Source organism: Camelus bactrianus, chromosome 4 (assembly GCF_048773025.1).
Source record: "Camelus bactrianus isolate YW-2024 breed Bactrian camel chromosome 4, ASM4877302v1, whole genome shotgun sequence".
Lineage (NCBI taxonomy): Eukaryota > Metazoa > Chordata > Mammalia > Artiodactyla > Camelidae > Camelus > Camelus bactrianus.
This window is the reverse complement of record NC_133542.1, coordinates 24,163,181-24,189,721: the sequence shown is the minus strand read 5'-3', so window position 1 is coordinate 24,189,721 and position 26,541 is coordinate 24,163,181. Positions and strand designations below refer to the sequence as shown.

General features: G+C 41.6%; 1 protein-coding gene across 15 annotated transcripts in view; it reads right to left on the bottom strand.

Annotated features, from left to right (window-relative positions):
* The window catches only part of MPDZ (multiple PDZ domain crumbs cell polarity complex component), a 370,677-nt gene that overhangs the window by 7,054 nt on the left and 337,082 nt on the right, over window positions 1-26,541 (bottom strand). For 8 of the 15 annotated variants that reach the window (XR_012506350.1, XM_074361559.1, XM_074361558.1 and 5 more), the window contains 17 exons: window positions 26,375-26,473; window positions 25,573-25,644; window positions 23,185-23,347; window positions 21,231-21,427; window positions 19,907-19,998; window positions 19,601-19,691; window positions 17,488-17,568; window positions 10,394-10,486; window positions 10,233-10,307; window positions 8,862-9,036; window positions 7,508-7,653; window positions 6,707-6,790; window positions 6,270-6,463; window positions 4,686-4,833; window positions 2,071-2,157; window positions 1,087-1,177; window positions 154-197 (listed from right to left, as the gene is read on the bottom strand). Coding sequence is in view for 14 of the 15 variants with exons in the window: in XM_074361559.1 (XP_074217660.1) it covers window positions 154-197; window positions 1,087-1,177; window positions 2,071-2,157; window positions 4,686-4,833; window positions 6,270-6,463; window positions 6,707-6,790; window positions 7,508-7,653; window positions 8,862-9,036; window positions 10,233-10,307; window positions 10,394-10,486; window positions 17,488-17,568; window positions 19,601-19,691; window positions 19,907-19,998; window positions 21,231-21,427; window positions 23,185-23,347; window positions 25,573-25,644; window positions 26,375-26,473 (1,932 nt within the window). In the remaining variant the exon portion in view is untranslated. The remainder of the gene's footprint in view (window positions 1-153; window positions 198-1,086; window positions 1,178-2,070; window positions 2,158-4,685; window positions 4,834-6,269; window positions 6,464-6,706; window positions 6,791-7,507; window positions 7,654-8,861; window positions 9,037-10,232; window positions 10,308-10,393; window positions 10,487-17,487; window positions 17,569-19,600; window positions 19,692-19,906; window positions 19,999-21,230; window positions 21,428-23,184; window positions 23,348-25,572; window positions 25,645-26,374; window positions 26,474-26,541) is intronic. The other 7 variants (XM_074361565.1, XM_074361568.1, XM_074361567.1 and 4 more) reach the window with 2 other exon arrangements.

Sequence of the window (26,541 nt, the reverse complement as noted above, 5' to 3'; positions counted from 1 at the left end):
CTATGACCAGGAAAGTCAGCAAAGACTGCGCTGTGCTATTTCCCTTGAATATATTATGTGTTTTATCAGACGCTACTATAACATAGGAAGGCAACTTAACAGGAAAACACACATGCAGACAGAGTTTATGTTGTTTTCTCTCTCCCAAGTTACCTTTTTAATTTCAACTGTTCTCAATCCCTGTATTTCTGATGCCACTGTAAAGGGAAAAAAAATAAAATATGGTTGGTAAAACATTTTAATGTTAGTTTAAGCTTTAGTTGATGTCCAGAGCTAGATGAGACTGAATGAGATACTCTAACTTTACTGAAAGAGATGCTCAAATGTTCCAGCACACATGATTAAATCTGTCCTTCACTGCGACTCCCAGCTGGAAGAGTGCACACACCATGCCATTTCTTCCTTCTTATTTCGAGCATCGCTTATACAACTGCATAATCCACTCTGAATGAATCAACGACAGGATGTGCTTTGGATAGAAAGACGCATGTGCGCAGCTGAGAGGAATAAAGTCATGGAAGCATTAAAAAGAATCCATGGACTTAAGTGCCTAAATTTCTAGAATATTAGTCACATTGCAAACAGAGACTGCCAGATGGCTGGTTTCTTCAATCTGAACAACTTTCAACCAGTGCTCCAAGCCAAAAACCCCTCTGCATCATGATTTCATGTAATTAAAACACAGGAGGATCAGATTAATCTTCTCAATCAGACTTTTTGCAATCTTCATGGAAAAAGAAGGCTTCACGTAATGCCATCTTCTGATTTATCAGTGTTACATTAAACAGAAAAAGGGAGTAAAAATCAAAGACACCAATCTGCTTCGTAAGAAAAAAATTACAGAATCCTGCTTCTAATGTTTAGTGTGTCTCATAGGGAAAACATCACATGGGAAATGCAGCCCTAGATCCCCCTCCATGCTGTTCTGAGTTTCTGCTGGCCCTCATCTTTGCACCTCTATTAGGGTTTGGGATGATTTAGAGGAAAGAGCACTTCAGAGGTAAATTAAAACAGGGAAAAAAAAATCAGTGTTGATGGCCAAAATTCAAACCAATAAATTATGCTTAAAACATCAAACCATCTTACATGCATTCTTCTTTGAGTGACTTTCCAGTGACTCAGATGTACTGGATCCCGAGAGTGGAAAAGTGAATGACGAAAGGCTGCCTTCGCTCATCTATAAACATATAACAGCTGTTTTAGAAAGTTTGGGAAGTAATGGTACTCCCTAAAACCTATTTATTTCAGGATTCTTTTAATGTACCTAGAAAGAAATACCTGTTAAGCAACAGTGGTGTCTGATAATTTGAAAGGCAATATAAACAGTTTCTACTGAGTTTTTTTTTCTTTTCTCCTTGAAGGAAAAATTTGCACAGTGACATGAATAAATTGAAGCTAAAAGAATGGATGCAATTGATTCCAACCTAGCTAAAATTTTAGTGGATTTTCCTAATCTCATTCAAGCTAATCTTCTCTAAACTGAACCTCATGTTGTACATAGATGGGGACTTAACTGTAGAACTAAGGCCAGTCAATGGGAAACTAATGGTAGTCATTTAGGTGTGACTAAGGGGTCATTAAGGACAGGCAGACAGAAACGGGCTTCTGTCAGCAGAAGACGAGGCTGAGGACAGGGGCTTGCCAACAGACTCCAACTACCTCACTCCGTATTTTTACACGTGGTGGTGAGCTTCTTCAGTTCCCCTACATGGGATTTTTCTAGTTGAATACCGACTGATAAATGTTTGTTACAAAGTACTTTAAAAATATATTATTTCGGTAGGCTTTACATATAGTAATGGGTTCACTATTGAGATTATGGAATAAGAATTATGCCAGAAAAGGGAAGTGTTTGGAATTAAGTTCCTCTGAATGACTCACAAACTACTCAAGAGTCACACCATGCTCACACGCCCACCCTCAACCCACACTCGGCACCTCGGCCGCTCTGCCAAGGGTCAGGGAGCCAGGTCTGCGTGCACCAACCTGGACAGACCCACAGTCAGGCCACCTTTGGGTTCCTTTTGGCATGTGGGCTGCACTGCCCCGATGAACCCCACAGCTACCCACCTGGCTGCTTTGAGAAGGCCTCCTCTCTGAATGGAACGGACCAGCTTTGACTCTTCCGACTTCCAAGGTCACTGTGCCCAGGGAGCACTGTGGGAGAGGTGGTTTTGCGGAAATGTTTAAACGAAATGCTACACTCAGCTCTAGGAATATATTTTATTTGTCAAGACTGAGTTTTCGAAAGGCATCTTCCCTGTGGAATTTCCATAGGCAAGGCTGCCACCAATCCTTTGTGGAAAGAGGTTTTTCTAAAACATTAAAACTAGTAAAAAAAAAAAAAAATTAACAACAAGCAGCAGCAGCACCACTAGCGCCTGTCTTACCACCTAATGATTCACATGGAGCCTGTTTCTGCCAAAGCAAGAGACATTGAGAATTGAGCAATTAGCTCATAAAACACACTAATTTAGACAGGCCAAATAAACTAAATCACTCAGATTTCAACGAACAAAACAAAAACAATAAAATTACCACTACGGCACTGATCCGTTCTGCCCTCCATAGCGGAGGCCCTCAGGTAAACTGGGTACGAGCTCTCTCGCCACACATGGAGCGACTGTACATACTTCAGTGAGCCACACGGCTGCACACACAGACCAAGGACTTAACACGATTTCCCTGTGGCTCTTCGCACACAAATCAGAGGCACACAAGGAATGCTGCACAGTCTCAGGCAGGAGGAACACAACGAGCTGTTTGAGGACCCGGGCTCTGGAGTCAAACACATGGGTTTAATCCAGACTATGTGACTTGCTAGCAGTGTGACCTTACCAGATGCGTCTACGTTGATAAGTCTTTTACTCTGCATTTTACAAATGGAGACTGTTACAGGCCGTTGTGATAAAATAACCCACATGCAATGCTTACGAGTGTGCCTAGCACAAAGTAGCAACTGTGTTGCTTCCAGTTTTTCTATTATTGCAAACCACACTGCAATGAACCTTCTGTGCATAAAGTTTTCTTGTGTAATGAGGATTATTTACACAAGATTTTCAAGGGAACACTGACTAAATCAAAACAAGAACAGGCAGCAGCGGCTACAAACTGCAAAGTTATACAATTATTTAAGGCTGTCATGAGAGACCGCCGAACGGGGTTTTTAAATGGTGGTTTGACTTGTTCTAAAATTATTTATGTTATTCTATGGATGTTTCCATCTTTATCTCTGAGAGGTATCTATCTTACAGGGTTAACTGTTGCTTTTGTTTCCAAAAGGAAGTTACTTCTCCTTAAGGAACTGTAATCATTTTATTTTTTGAAAATTGGTAACTCTAAGACGAAAGGACAGCTTTTAAGTGTGACTTTACGAATAACTACATTTATATGTACATACCGGGTCTTATGCAAATCACAGAGGTTAATAACAAGATGCTCCCTTGAAAATCGCTCCGTGGAGTTTAGCCACTGAAAAGGCTCCCACGAGCACGTGAGAAATGTGTATTTTTACTGCTGCGGGGGCGCTGCCCTGAAGGCTAATGTTACTTAACATGTGCCACACGGCATGGGTACTGATGGTGGCTAGTTTCTCTGTAAAACACTTCTACGCTTCAGGTCATAAAAACACATGCCAGGTAAGGGAAAACAAGGAGGTAATAAGCACTGCTCTATTTTCTTGTAGGAAGACACATCCTCTCTAGAAACTGGAATATTCCTTGGAAATACGCCTCAAGCTCCAAGAGTTGCATTTTTAACTGACTATTCTGTATTTTACAATTTATTTTTACAATGAGACTGGCTCTCCTTTCCAATCAGAAGATGATTCTTCATGGAGCATTTACTTGGGAGGAAGTAGATTTCATAATGCAAAATGTACTTAAGCCTAGCAGTGATACCTTGGGATGGGGGCCTTATAATGGCTGAAAAAAACAACAAGGATAATTGCTGAAGGTACTGCCAGGTAAATCTGCACTAAATCACCTTCATAAGGATGACCCGTCCAACTATGATTTTAAATGCCAAACTTTAAATAGTTCAGTAGTTTTGAATCAGAGTAAGATGTGAACCAAACATCCTCTTCTCTGGTTCAACAAGGGTAAAATCTTTCTTCCATACTCTTCATCTCTGGGGAAGTCTAAAGATGTCCAATTCAGCACAGCCAGACAGGGCATAAGGAAGGGCTGGGACAGGACAGCCCAGGAAGCATGACTTCCAGAGGTGCCCTTCTTGCCTCGTATGACCTCCTGCCTCTCCGCCGAGTCCCCTTCAAAGAGCACCCGTGCCAGGGATGGTCTTCACTTAAACCAGAGGTCGTAAGAATAAATCCAAATATAATTATGGGGGACTGAGGTTACATTTTTTTGGTTTCTCCTTTGTGGCCTGAATATGTGTCCTTTTTTCAAGAGATTCATTTTTATGGTAAGAAGATTTACTAAGATCACAGATGTTCAGTTCAAAATTCTTATTACTGCTAAATAAATATATACCAATATAATAAATAGCTAATCATAGATCTGTTACTTAGAGAGCAATCACTGAAACACAGCATCTAATGCATAAATGCATCTTTGAGATAACACACTAAATGCAGAGCAGTCAGGACTTATCTGACGTGGCAGCTCCCTGTTAAACTCTCTTTCCTACACCGTTACACACGGCTGCTTGGGGCACTTGACTTTTACCTTGAGCAGCGCCGCGACGGCTTCCTGGGTGGCATGACGGACGTCTTCTCCGTTCACCATCAGTATCTGGTCTCCCTGCATGAGCCTTCCGTCAGCATCTGCAATTCCTCCCTTGACAATGTCAGATACAAATACTCCAGTATCATTTCTGCAAATGGAATTTTGAATTTCGACATTAGCACTTTTTCTCAACTGTAATGCAATGCTTATTTAACGAAAGGCTAACATTTATCAAGTGAAAATTTTACTTCTATTTTTATGACTTTAAAAGTTTTACTGTTTTCAGCAACAGTGGGGCAACTAGGAGAATAATTTTTTAATATAATCTTATGTCTTTATCATATTTCACAGATTAGACGTATCTTTCATAAGCATACTTATTCAACAGTTACACACTGTGAGCAGAAGTGGCTACTATTATCCTCACTTTATGGGCCACACAGCTACCACACAGCAAAAATGAGACTTGAGCCAGTCATTGAGAGCTCAATGTCTTGTTCTTTCTACACCATAATAAAGACTTGATATTGATCTGTGCCTACATAAATATGTCGCTATTATCATCAATGTCATTAACATTGCTGACAATAAATAACAAATACGTATCTTAAACCGAAACTATTTGTTATTCAAAATTTAAATGTCATTGCTGTGAAGCCTCTTATTTTAAATCATTACAGATCTAACTTTCATACAACAATAGGTTTACACAAAATGAGTAAGTAGTAATCTTACTCCAATCTTCCTTCGATGGAACTATAAATAACCCAACAACTTCTTGTTGACATTGAAAGATAACTGTATCTTTCAGTGAAAGTTGAACATCTTGCGATGGTCATGACCTCAAACGAGTCTTTCCACCATCTCATACTCTGCTTTCTCATCTTCAGAATAAAGGTGTTGGGACTTACTGGAGCATATATTTCTAACATTACCTATACACACACACTGAAATAACTTAGGCACTTAACTTACGTATATTCATCTATCTACCACCCCGGCCTCTTAATGTACACTTTCTGTTCCCTGTGACGGTGTGCTCTTGTTCATGCTGATCCTCCTCTCGAGAATGCCCTCTACCCCTATAGTGGGACCAACTCTCATACATCACTTTTAGCTTCGTCTTGCACACCTCTTTTGAAGGATACTTTCCTAACCTACTTCCCTTAATGCAGTCACGTGGTCCTTTTCTCGTAGGTTCCCCCCAATGAGTTTCTGTCTCTCATCAACAGGTGACTTTGCTGAAAGAATGTATTTAATTCTCATTTACCAAACTGAGTTTTCTGAGGTCAGGATCCATGTCTTATTCAACTCTATTCCCCAGAAGCTCATGTATTTCCTGGCACACAGCAGGTACTCATTGTGTCAAATTGCTATTTGTCTGGAACCTTCACAATCCCTCAAAACACTGACTGAAAAAGTGCATAACCACTGTCTTCTGATGTTCTACCACTGTGCGGGCCGACAACAGCTACCTACAGAACAGGAGCGGCTGAGAAGGCTTCTGCGACTGCTAGGACTATTAAAGGAATTTAAATTCAGTCCTTTCCAAGAGGTCGCTGCCTGTGCCCTGTTCAGTCATACCTTTTACCAACAATGCTCAAGCCCAGGCCCTTCCCCGGCTTCTTCTGCAGCTCGACGGTGAGGGTGTCATACACGTCCTCCTCTTTGTATGGGGCCTCATCTCGGTAGAGCGTCAGGCGCACCCTCTGTGGTGTCTGTCTCAGGACATTGATGGCTTCATCATGCGTGGCCTTTCTCAGGTCAATTCCATTCACCTGCACAGAACCAGACAGTGAGGAACCAGGTGAGCTGAGTAAAGTGAAGGGAGGAGGGAGAGAGGGGGAGGGAGGAGGGGAGAGGGGGAGAGGGGGAGAGGGGGAGGGAGGGAGGAGGGGGAGGAGGGGGAGGGAGGGAGGAGGGGGAGGAGGGGGAGGGAGGAGGAGGGGGAGGAGGGGGAGGGAGGAAAAAGGACACACACATACACCACCCTCCCAGGCCAAACGCACAGCATGCTGTACCTCTAAAATCTGATCACCAGCCCAGAGTCTTCCGTCTTTACATGCTGCTCCCTCTTCATAAACTTCATGGATAATGATGGCTCCCTAAGGGCTCAAACGAAACACACCTATGCTTGATCCTATTCTCTCCACGAACGGTGAACAGAAAGTCGAAACACACCGCACTTTTACAGGCAGTGCTAAGGGTTACACACGCACTGCATCCATACATGAGTCACGTATCCCAAGTCAAAGAGAAGTGTAACAAGACACCTTTTCCTAAAGACTCAAAGAAGCTTATACCTCGTTCTCATGACAGGTAAGTCTAAAGAAAGAAATTATAAAATATATAAACCACCCACACACACGTATGTAAGAGACAAACGTCAACTCATCACCTTTCATATCCACAAATGGAATGATTAGACTTTAAAAGCATTTTTGACACTGTGGAAAATTCTGTCTTCAAATTATCCAATTTTTCAAATTCCTCTCAGGGTGGGTGTAACCCATGGGTATCCAGTCAGTAGGAAGGAAATTAAAAGATGGAAATAGATGGTAAACTAATGAAATATTCTGAACCTAAAGGTCACAATCACATGAATAAATGAGTATTAAATCAGTATTAGCTTACTCAAAATGAAAATCCCAGTACCCAGCTGAGTATCTGCCCTACAAATTAAAATAAGAATGAGCAATACATTTTTCTAAGCCTTTGTATTTCAGTTCATAAAAGGGACAGAAGTCTCCCTAATAATGCTCTCTCAGGGCCCACTAAGGGGGCTCTCTGTGTCTGTGAAGCACCTCTGGCTGCGTCCTCACCAGCAGTGTGTCGGACCCCCCGACGATGCTCAGGCCCAGCCCTGTTCGGCCTTTGGAAATCTCGATTGTTGTTTCACAGCCTGGGATAATGGGGCAGGTGGCGGGATCGGAAGCAAAGATCGCTGGTGTGGACGACCTGCTTGTACCTAAAAGTTGAAAATGAAGTGAAATACAAATAAAAATTGATTCGAAGGCATATATATTAGACTCACCATAGATGGGATAGAGAATGGGACAGAAAGATGGGCCCATCTGGGGACAAAGAAGCCTTCAGTTCTGCCTCAGTCTTTTAGCTGTGTTTAAAACTATCAAGCGGGTAATTAAATCACCATTGTTAACTTAAGGTCACGGACACGAAATTCCCTGTTAAATTATTTTCTGCACTATTTTGTATTTTTTTAAATTAAGGAGATAATATGTAAAAGGAATGAGAGCAGAGAGTTGAACTGAACCTCTAGTTTCACTTTGGTATTTTGCATGTTGTTAGAACCAACCAAACTTATGAAATGACGATTTGTAAAACTCAGCACGGTGAGATGCGTTGGGAACCTCACATTCAGGAGGACCATAAAACACAAAGGACATCAGCAACTTGGATTATGGCGCCTGCCTTTCAGGGCTTCTTATGTTTGATCTGGCTTTCTTCTTCACCCCATCCTAAAGTTTCTCTTCTTGGGTAATCAAATCTGAGCATACGTGCACCTGGATTTAACACCCGAGCTTCTAAGACATCAAGCGAGACCCACCTGCAGTGTCTCTCCTTGTGTCTTGCTCAATGTTTTATAAACTTGGATACTAAAACCTGGTGCATCTACGCTCAGAATTAAATGAGTAAGATGAGATTATAAGAAAATAAGGAGGCTGTACTTTCACACCTTGTTTTGTGACAGTCTTCCTATCACACGTTCTCTGATAGACCAAAGTGCACACAGCAAACAGCGTATTTGGGGAAAGCTGGGATACTTGATAGATTAGTTTTAGAAAAGATGTTCTCTTGTTAGGAATTAGAGGTAGACTATTTTCTTGCTCCTGAAATGGTAAGAGCAGGTGTAAGATATTTTCTTTCATGTTATGCTTCCATTTACCAATTTATAGTTTTTATAGACAATGCTATTTAAGGACCAACTTAAAATTAAAAAATGAGAAAATTTCCATAAATGGTTTTAACCTCCCTAACTGTCCAGTATTCTTTCTTCAGGAGACCCTCTCTTTATGCCATCCTTTCACCAAAGGATTCCCTGACTATGGCGTTTCAAATAGTGGGCTACATACAGGCAGGTGGCCCCGAAGTAGGGATCCGCTACTGCGTGTGAATGTGCCATACATGCAGGACCAGCGAGAGACCAGCCCTTACTTCGGACGGTCTCCGGCTCCGGGGAGACAGACAGTGGGACCATCGGAGACTGGGAGCTGTTCTTTTTTTCTCCGTTGGCTGTAGCAGCTGCTGGAACAATGGCCTGGGAGTCTGGATTCTCAGCACGAATAGAAAGTTTCACTGTCGTCTTCGCTGCTTTCAAAAGGCTAATAAACTGGCAGAAGGTTGGTGCACAGGGTAAATAAAATTTAAAGGCAAATTAGTAGACTTGTACAAATAGCCACAATCATAGCTGGAATCTGTAACTATCTGTGGCTGAGAGAAGAGTCAGAGGTACATTCTTTCCTTGTCAGGACCTGTGATTGAGAGGTCAAGAAAGAATGGTGGCAGTTTCTTCCTAGTTTCTCCAATTCCCTAATATTAAGGCCACAGTTAATTTCTACTGTAAGTCTAGTTCTGACCATATTCTTCCTTATATAAGTAAAAGGCTTTCAACATTTTATATTTCTAATTAATACCATCCACTTTTTTCCTAGATCCCCACAACCTTAGAAGAAATATGGGGTGATTCATCCACTTCTGATTCCACAGAGAACATGACATGGCTTACACAAACATCTTTAATAAAATGGAAACACTCATACATACTACAAGCAAGGTAAGAAAACTATGTAACAGAAGAATCAAACCAAAAGGAAAGCTAAAACATGCATGTGTGGGGTAAAGGATCAAACCCACACAATGACTAAAACTGAATTTAATAAATGGTTTAAGCGTCTTGCTGGCCAGGGTAGAAGTGGAAATGCCGGCACACCAAACCTCAAGAGGAAAACAGCTTTTTCCCTAGCCCTTACAAAGGGCTTCAGGTGAGACTCCTAGTCAGTGCAGTATTAAGATTGCTTTTGAGGAGGGAGAAACTCAGGCACAAGTAACTGTTTAACTCCAATAAGAGTTTACATTTAATGGCTGACTCTCAAAATCTGTTTATAAAGATATATATATATATATATATATATATATATATATATATATATATATATATGTATATGGGATATTTATGGGAGCAAACATTCATTTAAAAAAAATATTCCTTTAGTTTTGATACTAAGTTGACCTTTGTTTAGAAGCTCCAAGTTTTCCTAAGGGAAAATTGCAATGATATTTATCAGAAATGCACACTGAATGCTGAATTTATCAGGTAAGAAAATACCTTAACATCACCTTATTGGAAAACAGAAAAAAGAAATTAAACAACTTCCACATAATCTCCTCTCTTCCTTACAGATATCTATCTAATACAGCTACACAGCTTTGATTTCCTATGAGTGATCACAGACACACACACATGCACAATTTAGCCATGACCAAGGATGGGTTCACAGTACCACCTGCTTTCTTGTGGGAAAGTACCTTTTCAACAGGATAGCCAACAACAACTTCATCGTCGACAGCCAAGATCTGATCTCCAACTTTGAGCCGCCCATCCTGGGTGGAAACATGGAAGGGTTAAAGTGCTTTTACAGGAATATCCACCCCCCCCGACCCCCTGACAGTGAGTGGGGGTGCCTCACCTTGGCTGCCGCCCCGTGCTCCGTGAGGCTCTTTATGACCACCCCGCTGAGCGTGTCTTCCTCACTGATGGCGATGCCCAGACCCCCCTGGTCCTAGACAGGCCAACAGAGGGGCACTCAGAAAACACCAAACACGCTAAATTTATCCAACAATTTATCCACAGCATGTGGCCGTGACTTCTGAACATCACCTTCTTACCTAAGGGCTACAAAAGTAATTAAAACTATTCTAAAATCCACTATTTAAAATCTCTTTCCTTAAGCAAACTTTCTAAATTTTAAATGGGATTAAATTCTCCTCCATCAAATATTAGATGTTCTCACTCCTCCCATATGTCTACTACCTCCAGTATCTTCAGCGTATCTATCCAGTAGCATATCTCTAGTTTAACAAAATATCCAGAGAACAAAAATGCATCCAACAATTCAGTGAATACACAACATCTGAGAATTTAGTTGTGTGTAACTGACTAATCAAAACCAATCAAAGGGCTCCAAAGCACTCCTGCTTCCTCTTTCTGGCTTACAGCTTAGAGACAATCACCAGCCCAGGCCCCTGCATGCCTTTCTGTTGCCCCTCCTCCTCCAAGGACTGCCTTGAAGGCTCACGCTCTGTCCCTTCTGGGGCTAAACATCAGGACCGGTTTCTCCAAAGATTCATGTTTTGATTTGGTACACAGAGAAAATGTTCTCAACTCTGAAACCAAAGACCTGCATGGAAAAGCTGCCAAGGCCAGAGAGCTACACCTACTTTGTCTATATTGTCCACACTTTCTTTCATCAAAAACAAATATTCCATATATCAGCTTTTACCTTTCCTTAATGTTTATATAAGTAAAATTACCACAGTATTTTAAACATTTTCATTCTGGTTAGAGCTAGCAACCTTTTTCATTATAGTTTCCATCCAGGGAGATAGAAAGCAAGAAAGAAAAGGGAACTTCATCATGGTTTCTGTGAACTGTACATACATGGGAGCCAAGCTTGCCACTGGACATTTAGGATCATGACATCGAGGTAAGGCTGCACCATCACTGTAAGATGATCAACACTGTGGCTTTGCTGAGAAAGGTGATCAATGCCTGACGACTTTCTCACTGTCACTGTGTGTCCTCTCTACCCCTGCTCTTTCCAGGCAATCAGTCATGTGCGTAAAACAGAAAAAGCCAGGCGCGTTTAGGGTAAGCAGAGCTCAGTTGTAACTTCCTTTCTGCCTAGCTGTATAAATTTGGATATACTACCAAACATCTCAACCTCAATTTTCCTGTCTTGGGAAAAAAAAAAAAAAGAAAATACAACTTGCCAACCATGAGTTTGCCATGAGGATCAAGTGTAGTAAGAAAAGGCTGAAAAGTCTAATGCACTAGACCAAAGTGTTGTTATCACGCATGTATTCCCTGCACTTATAACTCTACAGGACATAATCAATTTTACTTCAGATAAAGTCTCAAAACCTGCCAGGATTTTCAAACCCCAAACCTTGATCTACTGGTCAGAGTCAGGCATAACGAATAGGAAGGTCAATGTGCTAACAAACTGACAAATCCCAATGCCAATGCCAATAATCCAGTTACCCTCTATTTGGAATACCCACACCAACGCTCTTTCCCAGTACCACAGAGAAGTATTTGTTTAAATAAGTAACATTCCACATCTGCCATGATCGTGTGGATCGTGCGTACTCCATTCTGAGATGTGATTCTATTATTGTCTAGCCACACAACTGAAGTGAGAGAAGCACTTTACTGAGTACAGGGGGCACCTGCTGGTTGTTCACCTAACATCCATCTTCATCTCACTCCTTTACACAAACTCAGATTTTCATTAGACTGTCCAGTCTCCCCGCCCCGTGCTGCCTCAAAGAGCTCTCTCTTTTGCTCTCGCTCCCACTCTGTGCCTCCACTTTGGGTGGTGATTTTAAAATGTGTTCATAAACTCTGTAATATCCCTTCCTTCAAGAAGGGAATCCTGAGTGTGGGCTGGACCTGGTGATATGATTAATAACAAACAAATGGTGACATGCAATTTCACAGGCAGGTCCGAAGAAGGCACTGGGGCTTCCTCCTTGCTCTTTCTCTTGATCACCCACTCTGGGGGAAGTCAGCTACCATGTCACGCGGATACACACGCAGCCCCGTGAAGAGGCAATAAACCCTCCTGCCAATAGCCGTCTGGGTAACGCATCCTGGACGTGCATCCTCCAGCCCCGGTCAAGCCTTCAGATGACCGCAGCCCTCACAGGCAGTCTGCTTGCAACTGCACAAGGGTCTGAGCCAGACCACCCAGCTAAACGGCTCCCAAATTCCTGACCCACAGAAACTGTGAGATAGTAAATGTCTATTACGTTGCTAAGTTTTGTGGTAATTTGTAATGTTGCAATGAATGAGTAGTTCCAACAATGGAGTCTGAATGACTCAAGTCCAGTACAACTCTATCCCCGTGGCCACAGTCCCTAACTCAGGAGTAGGCACATGATCTGCACTGGTTCATTCAGGAAGAATCTCAGGACTTTTGTTTGGGGTTTTTAGACAGCTGACTCCCAACGGCATGTGAAGGAAGTGGTGCGTGACCCCAGCTGCGGTCAGCGGTCATTCCAGAACTATGAGGAATAGGAGTCGTGGGGAAAAGCTGACACCGTGGATGGACGTGCAGGGAGAAAGGACTGGCTTTCATGGCGCTGTTGAGCCCCAGGACGGACTGTCCTCGAAGACTGGGGACCAGTTCCCTGAGCCCGCAAGCCCCCTTCTTTCATCAGGCCTGACAAAGTAAGATGCTTGTTATTTGCAACAGGTCCTAAAAGGAGCCATAAGCTACACATCTGCATGTATAATATGTCCCCACCCCACTTAGAATAGTACAAAAACAGGTGTATACACACTTACAGACAATTCATTCACAGCGGAAAAGCAGGATGACATGTAAGTGAGGGGAACAGGGTGTGAATGGGCGACTTCTTACCCAACTGCTCAACTTTCCTCCTCACTTCTGCCACAGCAGACACAGTCCTCAACAGAAGGAGATCTGAGAGACCGGTCCTGAGCTAGTTACTCAGACTTCACCACACGGGGAATGAGAAACAGCTGTATAGCTAAACAGCTAGAAAGGCGTACACAAGAATTAAAAGCGGGACTACGCTGAGTAAACTACTATTACCATCAGGAAAACTAGCTGGACGCTTCCCTAAAATTCTGAAGAAGGGAAAACTCTCAATTATATCTGAAGCCTGTCGCCATATAAAATTGTATGGATAAGAGACGTATCTCTGACAAGCAGGCAAGACTGTAATCTGCTTTGATGTGTAAGTACTTTTCCTAGGGCAACATGTGCTAAATCTTTAGTCACAATATTTTGTCTGATAAATCGAATTACCATTTAAGTCAGCCATTCAGGGTTCAATTACATACATAAAAACTTCCTGTTTACACTTCCATTTTCCTTTTAAAAAGGAGAAAAGATAATCGACCTGTTAAGACAGTTTCCCAGGAGTCAAAACAGAACTGGAAGTGATGGTTCTCGTTGTGAAACAGAACAAAAGTTATTCTCTCCTTCGTGACGTTGACATCTTTTTTCTCTTGTGCACACACGGACGGCATGTAATCATTCATTCATTCTCCCCCCCCCCAAACACTTAGTATGAGCCACAGAACACACCACTATAATGAGAGAAAGTGTAAGAGGTTCTTCTCTCAACGTGTGTGTAATTAAGATGTACAGAAAATACACCCACACGAAAGTGTACTGCAAAGGACGTGCCTCTGGGCCAGGCCGGGTTAAATGAAGACAGTAACAGTGAGCATTACACAGGCCAGAATGATGAAAGAATATTTCAAAATAAGGAGAAGTGAGGTTAACCTAAGTCGTGAGTTACGTGGGACTGAAATAAGCCACAAGAAAGCAGGACATCCCAAGTGATATAAACAGGCAAGGGGGATGGATTCTTAAAGCCATTTCCATGGACTCTTGATTCAAGTCAGTTTGAGGGAAGCAGTAGCGGATTTTTATAAGGAGCATTATCAGGGTTCTGAAGAGGTAAATGGGGCCCAGCCACAAACTGAAACAGGGAATAGAAAACAGGACTTGAAGACAGAAGACCAGATTTTAAGTTCCAACTTTACCACTGTGAGTTTGGGGAACTGTTAAAAGTAGGGGGAAAATCAGCAATCCCACAGGGTTGCTGAGAAATAAATGAACATAATGTACACATATGACTTTACCATGAAATTATTTTTTCAAATAATCATAATTTTAAAAAATACCGGACAGTATAAATGACAAAAGATTTCAGATGAGGATGAACACTGTTATAAGGCTGGTTAATTCTTCCTTCTTCCCTTTCTTGTGTTTTGTCCCCAAAGTCGACTATTAAAAGTGTACAGGCCTGTAGTATGATTTGTCACTTAGCAAGTCATTTGTCACTTTAGCAACGGCTTCCTCAAAGGATGTTTTCAGGGACAAATGCTGAGAAGCATTCGAACCTCATGGTTAAGAATAGTGATGAAGACAATCACCTGCACAGTGCCAAATGCTTTATGTTAATTATCTCATTTAATCTTTACAAAAGTATCTCTAATATAAAGGCATTATTATTCACCTCATCTTACAGACGAGGGAACTGAGGCCCAGAAGTTAACTGGCTCCAAAACCCCACACTTAAAGTCATGGCTGATTGCTTCTTCTGTCGGTTGGTTTGAAAAGGTTCTTGACTACTTCCCGTAGTCATTTTGGCGTTCATCAGTAAACACACTTCAGTTACCCAACCTTCAGACTGCAATCTATATATAGATTTCTATGGGCAATGAAATCTGAAGTTCAAGTTCTTGGATTCCCCTATAGCCACTAACTCAGAAACGGAAGTGCACATAATAGACACCTGATGTAAAAACCAGGGGGAGGTTAAAGGCAGAGACCAGCTTTTATACTGTAGGAGGAAGGAACCTTGCTCATGAGCTCAAACAATCCCAGCAACAACCCCCGACCCAGGCAGCCCCTGTTACAGAGGAGCAAGCGGGGACCAGAGGGATTAAGTGACCAAAGGATTTACTGGAGAGCCCTCAGGGTGGGAGAAGGGCTTCCGCAGATGAAGCAGGCTTCTGTCCACCCACTGCTAACTGCCAGGCCAAGGAACCTGAGTTCGTCTGTTTGAAAATGGAAGTCCTGGGAAGACTGTGAGTAAGGATTAGGATGAGGTAAACATCTCCGAAGAACTACATCAGGCAGCCTAATGCAAAGAGAGAACCTCAAGAAAAAAATCAGTGTCCACAGCAGTCAGACATCTCTCTGCCAGCTTCTTCTCTCCTGTTCATTATGACAATAATGAACACAACAGGCAACACTTAACATGTGTGTGCCTGGTACTGGGCTCCACACACACGTATACTCAATTCTCATAATACGTATGTGACTCTCACTCCAACCCTAGAGGTAAGTGCTATTATTACTTCCATTCGTCGAGGAGAAACTAGGCACAGATTATAAAACTTGCAAGGGTCACAGGCAACAGCCTGAAAGAGGCAAAGAGAAGGCTCCCACCCAGGTGGTCTGGCTTTCAGTCCGTGCGGCCAACCACTACAGCTCCTTAGTCACTGGTCTAACAAGCTCACTCCCCAGCATCTCCTGGGTGCTTACTATATCCCAGGATGGACCACAGCCTAAGTAAATAAATTAGAGCAATGCCATGGAAGGTTACATGTGAAATAAATTATGTTATTTTGGAGTTTTCTAAAGATACACATAAACCAGGACTGGAAAAAAAAATAATTTATCATTATGAATTTAGCATATATTTAAATTTTTAACAGAACATACAGACATTATTACACTGTTAAATATTATAAACTTTGACTTCAGGATTTAGGAGAAAAAAAAACTTCAACCCTAAAATCAGCAGGGAAGAAAGAAAGGTATGCTCTTTCTTAAAGGGCAAAAGAATGAGGGACTCTTGAATGGAAGTGTGTGGACTTCCTGGCAGAAGACGCTTTAATGGCTTCTGCTCTTTTCCCTCTCCTCACAACACACACTGCCCACGACGACTTTCTAAAATACATGTGGTAAGTCCAGAGCAATCCGTTTTTGTACAGTGTTATCTATTATAAAAAAAGAAACCAAATCCAGTAGAGTCACAGTATTTTTTTCCACTAAATGATGAACAAAGTCTGACCACGTGCCAGGCATAATGTCCACAGCTTTATAAAGAACTCATTTCATCTTTAGAATGACCTACATCTAAGGTACTATTATCACCTCCAATTTATAGGTGACAAAACAGAGGTGAAGGAAGACCACACAGTGCATGAAGTCTGTACCTGATGAAGCAAGGACTCACCCCAGACAGACTGACCGCAGCACCCAGGCCCTCACGCACCCTGCGGCACTGCCTCAGAGCTGCAGAGCCCTGGGGGAGCACTCCTCTGCCTCCTGCCTGCAGCATTCTGTGTAAACACCCCTCTGTCCTTCTCCTCCCGTCCTCTCCTCTTCCCGCACACTTCACTGCTCTTTCTGCGGACACCCTGGTGCATCCACTGTCCACCCGCATTCCAGCACGAGCCTGCAGCACGTGAAAGCATTTATGGGGTTCTGTTCAACAAACCACTTCTTTCAAGTGGTCACTTGAACCTAAGGTTCAGATCTTTGCAAAAGTAAATACTTCACTGATGCCCATCAGGGAGACTTCCAGTTATGCGAGCTTTCGGTTTTATGAAGGACAAAGACTGTAACGTTTGTTCATTTATTCTTTTTATTTCCTCCATAGCAGGTCCTTGGTAAAAGAATCAAAGGACAGACCACTAAATGTCACACCTTGGGATAATCAGAGGCAAGAAAAGCTGGGTCAATGCCAAGGTATCGATGAGCACAGTGGTTCTCAAACTTGAGTGCACACTGGGCTCATGGAGAAGACTTGTTAGAACACAAACTGCAGGGCCACCCCCAGAGCTACTCATTCCTCACGTCAGGTGGGCCCATGGGCCTGTATTTCTAACAAGCTCTCAGGTGATGCGGATGCTGCCAACCCGGAGACCACAGTTTTGCAAAATAGTGAAATCAGGACACTGGAGTGAAGGAACCCACATCATTTCCTTCCAAATCAAAGCAGTTACCTTGGGAAGCTCCAGATGTTGCACGGTTTTAAGTGAACTGAGGTCCACAGCTGCATCAGAAGTAGTAACATTCGGTTCAGCCTGACAGAGGGAAAGAAATGACAGGAGAGACAAGTGAGTCTTACGTAGACGGGCCACTTAATCAAAATTATTTCACGCATTGTAATTCATTATTCCTCATTTTAATATTTCATGATATTTATGAGCATTATATTTTCTTCAAAATACAAATGAGGTGTGATTAGACGGTAATTATTTTAGAGCACAGACACACAAAGTGCTTCTCAAGACTGCCTAGATTAACTCTACAGTGACATCTAATAGCAACCCAGCTACCAAACGATGCAATGCACTCAACACAGGACACCAGCAGCGGCACCATTCACTGCGCTTCACCGCGCTGGTCACCACGTGAATGCAGGAGCTACTCCTGTCTGACTTGAAAACTATAAAAGCCCATTTTCTCAAGGGACATATTTGCTACAATTCATATGAAAACAAAATTTTCTCCTTTGTAATCTTGAAAAAAACCCACTTAACTCAGCTTACTATTATGACCCATGAAGTCAGTTCACCAGCATGAGAACATAATTTGTAAACCTCATGTGCAGGAAAGCCCCATGTTTAGACATTAATTTAGGGAACAGTGTTTCTGTTTCTACACCTTGACCTACCCATAGACATTCATTGTTCCTCTAATTTTAAGCTTTGCACTCTCTCCTACCTCCTTATAATACTCATCCTAAACATGTATCCAAAGCTTTTCCAAATCTAAACAAAACTCCCACAAAGACTCTTATAATTTTCAGTGACTCTCTAGCCACTGCCTTCTCTTTCCTAATTTCTTATCCATCATTTGCTTTCTCAAAATCATTAATAACCTCCTAATCGGCAAATCCAATAAACTCTCCTTATTCACCCTCTTACTTGACCTCCACGCAGTAGTCACGGTTGTGGAATACACCCTTTCTCAAGGGCGCTGTCCTCGGCTGCTGCACAGCGCGCCCACCGTTCTCCTCTTCATCTCCAATCTCCTTACTGTTGATATTACATAATCCTGACCTTGGCCCTCATCTCCTCTGAATGTCCTCTGTAGGCAAGAGCCTCGGCTCCCACAGTTAACAAAACCTAAGCTGGCATCTGCGGGAATTCATCTCTGAACTCTAGACCAAGTGTCCCCGTGGATACTTCTACCAGGCTTTCCAGCAGGCACTCCATTCTCCAGCTGCCTTAGAGGGAATGCGTTCTGTTTTTACAAATATCTGCTCCTCTTTCTAATTTTATTTTGGTGAAAGTTAGCTACCTATCAAGTCGCCAGGTCAGACACCTGGAAGCCAGGTACCTATCGTCTGTTTCATCTGCCAGCTTATTCTCAGCCTAAAGAACAGTACCTGGTACGAGGCAGATACCCAATAAACACCTGTCGGATAAACAGATTCTCAACCACTCATTCTTCCTTGCTGAGAATACTCAGTTAGGGATGAAGTAATGTCAGTTTTGTTTCTAAACACCTGAGGTAACCATTTCCTTCTTTTTTCTTTTTTTCATTAGTTGAGGCCCCATCATCCAACCCCTACACTTCTCCAGTCATTTTCTTAATCCCTTTAACTTCTGTCTTGCAACTTCTGATTTTTCTCTGCACTATTTCCAAAAATGGTTTTAAAAATACAGATCTCAGTCTTTGAGTTCACCATGACAGGGCCTCAAAGACAAAGTCTGCATCATGATTCCCATGATCTGACCCTCCCATTCCCTGCCTCCCTCTGTTCGGTAAAGCTCTGTAGTTTTCAATTCTCTGTGTTGGCCAGAGCCTCCAGGCCATTCCTCAACCCATGCCCTCTGCTTGCAAAGTCTATGCCCCCAAGTCATCTACTTCCAACGTACACTTCAGGCTCACCTCCTCTAGGAAGTCTTATTCTAGCTCTCTCCAGAGGCAAGACTGTCAACTCCTCTTATGCAGCTCTACTAGTATTTCTTGCACTAGGCTGTAAACTCCTTGGAGGCCAGGGCTATAACTTATCTATCTTAATATCCCTGGCAAGAGTTCTATAATTGTTAACTGAATTAGTAAGTGGTGTATCAATCAACTCTTCCCAGAGAAACAATCACATACCTCCTTATTCTGAAGATTCTCTGAGGCGGCAGGCAAAGGTTCCATTGTATGCCCAGGACATACAGCCATCTGACTCAGTGCATCTTTATTTCTAAAATAAAAAAAAAAATGACCAATCATTTCATAACAATTCATACTTTCATTCTTCAGCTTGAAGACTCAGATTATTAGAGAAAATTCTGTAGCTCCAAAGAGCTGAAACTACAACACTCACACATTTATAAATGCTTTATGTTCATTCAAAAGAACTCAGAATTGAAAGGCTAAGAAAAAACATTTAATACACCAGAAAAAGAAAATGCTCACCTGATGAAAATTATTTTTACTTTAGAAGGAGCACATTTAATGATTGATGAAGCATTCTGATGACTTCTTCCATATAAAATTTGACCATTGATCTATGAGAAATAAATATCGTTAATTGAGCCTAGATTTTAATTTCATAAATTTTTATCATTCAACCTAATGAAAAGCACATTTTTTCTCCCTTTAAAATATTATACATATTTTCCTATGTAAGTTTAAAATCTAAAGCTCTGAACTGTTCTTAGAAATAATGAACAGTACACATATGTAAACTAAAAAAATAATGTGCGGTCTATTACATATACGTATTTACATTCAATATATCATACTTGTGCAGTCAAATTGTAACAATTCTACCTAATAAAACTGAAAACTGAAAAAAAAAACAAATAAAAATATTTTCCTTTGCAGAATGTGAACCTGACTTTGCTGATGAATAAAGAAAAGCTCATGTTTAAAGCGAACACTGGTCTGGTCTCCATGGACTAAAGAGGCACCACCTGGACTGACTGCAGGACAGCTGAGAGTCGGCTTCCGGGCAGGGGTGAGCTGGTACAGAGCAAGGGCTCTGTGGAGTCACGTGGGACCTGCACAGGCCATCGTGGGAAGGCTCTACTGCCACAGTTCCCAGGAAATCTCAAAACTCAAGCCCTGGGAAGAGGCCACTGGGAAAAGCCATGTTGGTGGATTCAGGGTCTGGGCAGCAGAACGTGCTGGAGCAGCACGGTACGGTACGAACTGGAGAGTGCCCGTCACCCTGTCATTCAGCCACTGCTCACTGAGCCGCCCCAGCCAACAGGAGGCAAGGACGCACAAATCAAGCAAATACGACTCTAAACACTATCAAGTATGGCCCACAAATTTATTCTGTTTGGCCGCCTGAATTTGTTATTTTAGCCTTGACCTTGACCCTGCCGCTCACCACTCCCATCATTTCTACCATTAGGGATTCTACTTTTAGGAAGGACCAGTGGATCAGTTTCATTACCAGGGAGAGATCGGTCATTTGGTTTGTCAAAAGCTCCTAATAAAAATGCAGCACACAAAAAAATGTTTTTGAAGTGTGATCTTTATTACTGTCTTGGGGCAAAAATTGTTTCTGGTGCTCCACAGTCACAAGCTTTTAATGGAAGTTAATGGGAACATGGGCTGTACTTAGTAGAGATTTGGTTTAGAGCCAAATTTGCTACAATGCATCTACTTTATTAGGCAAGCGATAGTTTTCTCAGTCACCATATGAGACCCGGGTGGATTTTCCGTAAACTGATGGTTCCACTGTACCAATTCAGCGAAAGTAAATTCAGTGTTTTCTGCGAGAACTTACTTCGAGTAGCTCGTCTGCAATCTGCAGTCGCCCATCTTTCCCAGCTGCTCCGTTTGGATCAATCCCCACTATAAAGACACTCATCCTGGATCGGTCTTTGTTTCCAGCAAGACTCAGGCCCAAACCACTGCGACCTTTCTCCAGCTCAATCATATGCAGCTCGCCTGTCAGGGTTCCATAACGCTCTCTGATATTTCCTACACACAGCAAGAACAGAAAGCCCACAGGTAGTAAGAGCTAATTCACAGCCCTGCGCTTTACTGTGGAAGGTTGTTTAGAATGGCATCTTAAGGGCATTATTTGTACCGACATGTAATCCCTGGCAGTTAGAAAAGCTAAACAAACCGGCCATCAAGACTGGTTTCCTGGAGCAGCCAAACTCTGAGGGATTTCTTTCTATCCACAATGCAGAGAGTGCAGGGTCTGATTAATCAGTTCACTTGGGGCAAAGAGGCCCAAAGAAGTCATTCCCATTAACAAACTCTCAAAAGACTGTGATTACAACAGAAAGTCACTCTATCATTTGCAGAGAACAGAACATCCAGAGGATTTGTCCTCACTGGTCAGTGGGAGCTTTTCTCCCTCAGCGAAGTCTACACTGCGTATCACATCACGTTGGAGAGTGGCTGGTACACAGGTCCAGAAGAAAGGAAAGGGGCTTTCTTGTCGCACAGGCCAGGACAAATTACTGTACCAGTTCTAGCAGTTAGCTGAGACCACTCATATCTCCCACCCCACATGTTCCAGGGGTAGAAGTGATTCTTTAATCTGAGGGCAAGGCCACATGGAGGTGCCCCAGGCCCAGATGAACAACCAGCCATGTGAGTGAGCCACCTCGGAGGCCCAGCCCAGCTGAGCCCACTCAGCCGCAGCACCCTGACAGACTAGTAATAACGTGTTTCGTTAAGCCATTAAGTTTTGGGGTGGCTTGTGACATGACAAAAGATAACTGAAACCTTCCATTTCATGTTTTTCTCAGAGTACATTCTGGCCACCTTGATGGACTAGTAAAATATTTTAATTTCATTGGAAACAGACTGAGAAAACTGCGAACTTTATAAATCATCCCTTAGAAAATGTTATTGTATGACTGACGTCATGCATTCGCTATTGATCCTTAACTGCATCGATGTCACGAACTGTCATTTCCTGGTTCTAGAATCTAGAAGCAGAAATTTTACACTCTGTACTTCCTAAAAGCATATACCATAGTGTTCTTAAGGAAAATACTTGCATTTTTTTAATGAAACTTTTTTTATAAGCATTGATCCATAACTCTGGGCTAAATTTTTAATGTTTCCCTATAAAATGGCTGATTTCCTTAGGAAACAGAGGTACCCCACTCATCCTATTAACAGCTACCTTTGACTGCTTCCTGTGCACCAGGCTTCATGCGTAGTGCTTCTCAGACTAACTCATTGTTAGCAACCCGAGGAGGAATTGTATCTTAAAAGGGGGGAAAAAACCACCAGGCTAAAACTCAGGGGCAGTTACATAGCTTGTCAAATGCCCCAAGTTTTTATCTCAACAATTATACTACGTTACCATCCTAGTACAGAAAAATACCAAAGTTCAAAGCTGTTCTAACAGCAACAACAGGTTTTACAATGAGGAACATGAGGCCTAGAGAGGGGCTAGGACTTGTTCAAGACCATGAGACAGCTGATCTAGTACCAGCTTCTGGGAGAGTGCCCTGGACCCTTTAATTCTTATACAAATGGCAAAGTGGGCTTGAATACGAATGCAGGTTTAAAGGAAAGGAAGAAGATGATCTCATATCCTGGAAATGTGTGCTGCATTCAAGCACAACAGACAGTAGTTATTTCCACACAGAACTGCAGTATGTGTAACTGAAGGTGAAACATACTTTTTCATCCAGAGTGTAAGCCTTGGGAAGCCCAGAGCTACTTTAAAGACCTCTTGTAATTCAGTGCATTTCAAAAAGACAACTTACTCCAGCTGTAACCAAACTCATCCTCTTTGTCCACATCCTCTGACATTTTGCTTGCAGATGACTGTGTATGGTCCCCACTCGTTTCTGCACATGCGGAGGAAGGGGGCGGGGGCACAGTGCACGGCGGAGCCTTTTCCGGCTCGGGTTCTGACTGACTGGGCACCTGTGGGGACAAGAAGAACGCAGTGGGTATGCACAGTCCCAGGAAGGAAAACCTAAGGAAAAGAAGTAAGACTGCAATGTCAAAAACAAAAAACTAGCTTTAAAATCTCTGAGATATTAAATAATGGGGAAATACGCATATATAAAAATGGTAGACAGGATTCAGGTAAAGTTTAAATATACTAAACAAAACAGTATGCTCAGAGCACAATCCACTGAACTTGTTCTATGATATTTTAAGGTGAACAATATTTGATTTGAAGGCTTAAATAACTTAAGATAAAAAGTTACATGAGCTTCCTTTTATGGGAAAAAAAAAAAGGACTCATTCAAAAGTTATCTGGGTAAGATGTTGGGGGTCTAGAAAAGCCTTCCAATAATATCAAACAAAACAGCTTGAATCTAGTTAGTGAGGTTATATATAAAGAATTTTTATTACTCCCTGAATCCTCTCTCCAAAAGACTCTCAACAAATTCATGAAAATGAGTATTGCACATGCAGGGTCATCTACCAGGGAGACAGTCTGTTAGCAAAGAGCACACAAATTCAGATCTGGGGGGCTGGTTTTGCGGCACAACATCTCCATCCCCTTCACAAAGCAGCCAAAATGAATAAAGAGGGGTGAAGACTTCATATAAACTCAAAGTATGGCTGGTATATTTGCTGTTCCTTAGGGCTACAGGTCCTATTTCAAAAAAAAAAGGACTTGGTATCATCAAGTTCTTTTTTTTTTTTCTTTTGATTAAAACATAGGTGAACAAGCTCTTACAGATTATCAAGTAGAGAGAGTATCAGAGTTAGAAAGGCCCTTATGTCACTGAGTTCATATTTTTCATTTTGCACAATAATAACTCAAGGCTGTGAGAAGTCCGATTTTGTTTAGAATCACACAGTGAAACCAGTGTTCTTTTCATTTAATTCTTAACCTAATCCAATGCACTTTCCATTATATCATGCTGTCTTCTCCAATATCTGCAGTAAGACAAAGGGTACCTAATTCAAGGGTTAGAGATATCCCACTGAAGCTCCAGCCCTGGTGTGAGGCTGTCCCTGAAGCCTCGAGCCTACATGTGTCCCTTTCTTATTTTACCTTTCCTCCATAGGAAAATCCCTGATACATCTCATTTTATTTCACATGCATGTATCTGGGAAAAGACAGTGATTCTATATATATAATCGATAATCTATAATATAATAAAATATATCTTTCACAGAACACACTAAATGACAAGCATGCACAAATACTCAGGAATTATTACTGTCAAGAATCAAAATATACCTAAAACTAAAGCTATATGGCACTGAATGTGATCTCTGATGGTTCAGAAAGCATTTCAGGTTTCTAAGCGACCTCAAAAATGATTCTAATAAACATGAATTACTATTTTTCTGGCAAACATAGGTGAGCTGACTGATAGACACTTAAAGAAAACAGATTCTCAAGTCACAGAATCCATTGTATTAAAATGTTTGGTCTACACATCACTGGCCAAACAAAAATCACTAGTGTAGACAAAATCCAGGTTATCTTCCCAAGTGCTGTGCCATAAAACCCTCAAATAACCAATGTACAAATAATTATGAACAAACAAAAAACTTCATCTGATCCAATGGAGATTCATTACACATACTAAGAACTCAGAATTTTTTTAATTACTTCTCTAATAATGGAAAATGTGAGGATGCAAGAATTTAGCCCATTTCATTTTTTAAAAAGTGGAACAAAATCTAATTTAAACTCGCCATAATTTCAATAAATTTTTGCATGCAAATTTTACAGATCTTACTTGCTGCATAACTTTTCTGACTGCTTTTTCCTTTGTTTCCTTAAAACGAACAAAACCTGTCAGTCCAAAAACTACTTAGGATCTCATTCTGAGCACATTTTCCATACTGTGAGTAAACACAAATAGCACCCTAACATAACTGATTAATCACGAAGCCAATACAAGCCTCTATTTACTAAAGGGGCAATCAGGTGTTCTGTTTTATTATTACTGAAACGCTCATTCTTATTGAGACTGGGTAACTGAGCTTGCTGCCGACACCTCTTATAATTATCAGTGAAGACACAGCTCTTTTAACAAAGACCACTTAGCCTTCATGGGCAAAAATGCAAAGTGTACTTGAAGTCACTCCATGCCATGTCTGCACACAAGTGTTAACGTACACACACAGCACACTGGAACACACCCACTTACTCGGGGATACGTCACGCTACAAACCTTAAACGGTGTGGGAGCAAAAGGGTTAGTTGGGGAACAACGGAAGGTAACTCTACTTGGATTCTGTAATTCCTACAGTAACAGAAAACACATTCCTTCAGATACAGCGTCTTTGGTTAACCACATTACAATAACATAAAAATCCAATGAATATTCATAAAATGCTTCCTGAAAGAAATTGTTCACAGCTTTCTTCCTTTCATAATCAAATTATAGTATTCAAGTTCTCATAAGTTTTTGTCTCAATTTTGGATTTATAATTTCATCAGAGTATGAGAATATCCAAGCATAGATTTATAAAATTTGAAACAGTTCCATGTTTCCTGATCAGGCATGTACGTGGACACACTTTATAAATATTCAACAGACTCCTGCACATACACAATTATGTGCAGAGTGATTAACAGAAGAGCTTTCAGGACCACCTTGCATAAGTCTGAGAAGGATTTAAACCATCACAAGGTTTTAAAGAAATTATGTGTGAAAGTAGCTCAAACATTTGGCAACCAACAAAAATTTAAATATCCGAAAATTCAACTCACACCAAAATAAAGGAAAGTAATTGGACTCACGATTCTCCCTTACTCTTCAGAAGGGCCATCTAATTTTGTCTATCAAAATGAACAGCTTCTGGCAAGAAAATGTGCTTAAGAAAGGATGTGCACGCCCACTCCAAACACACAGTTGTTGGTGGTGGTGTTTGCCCAAATTTAGTAAACAGCGAGCTGGGACAAAGGCACAGCAGGAACAAAGAACAAGACATTGGCAAAAGGCAACGGCAAGACAACGGGCGTTATCCAACCTGGTCAGCGTTGAACTGAAGAGAATCGGCAAATGGGTTAGTGCTGCTCAAGTTGTACTTAGGGTAAAGGTTGTGCGGCAGGGAAGGCAAAGGGGATTTCTAAAAGGAAACATAAGAGGCGCTGAGCGCAAAAGAAACACAGGTAAAATAACTCAGTTATAAGGACA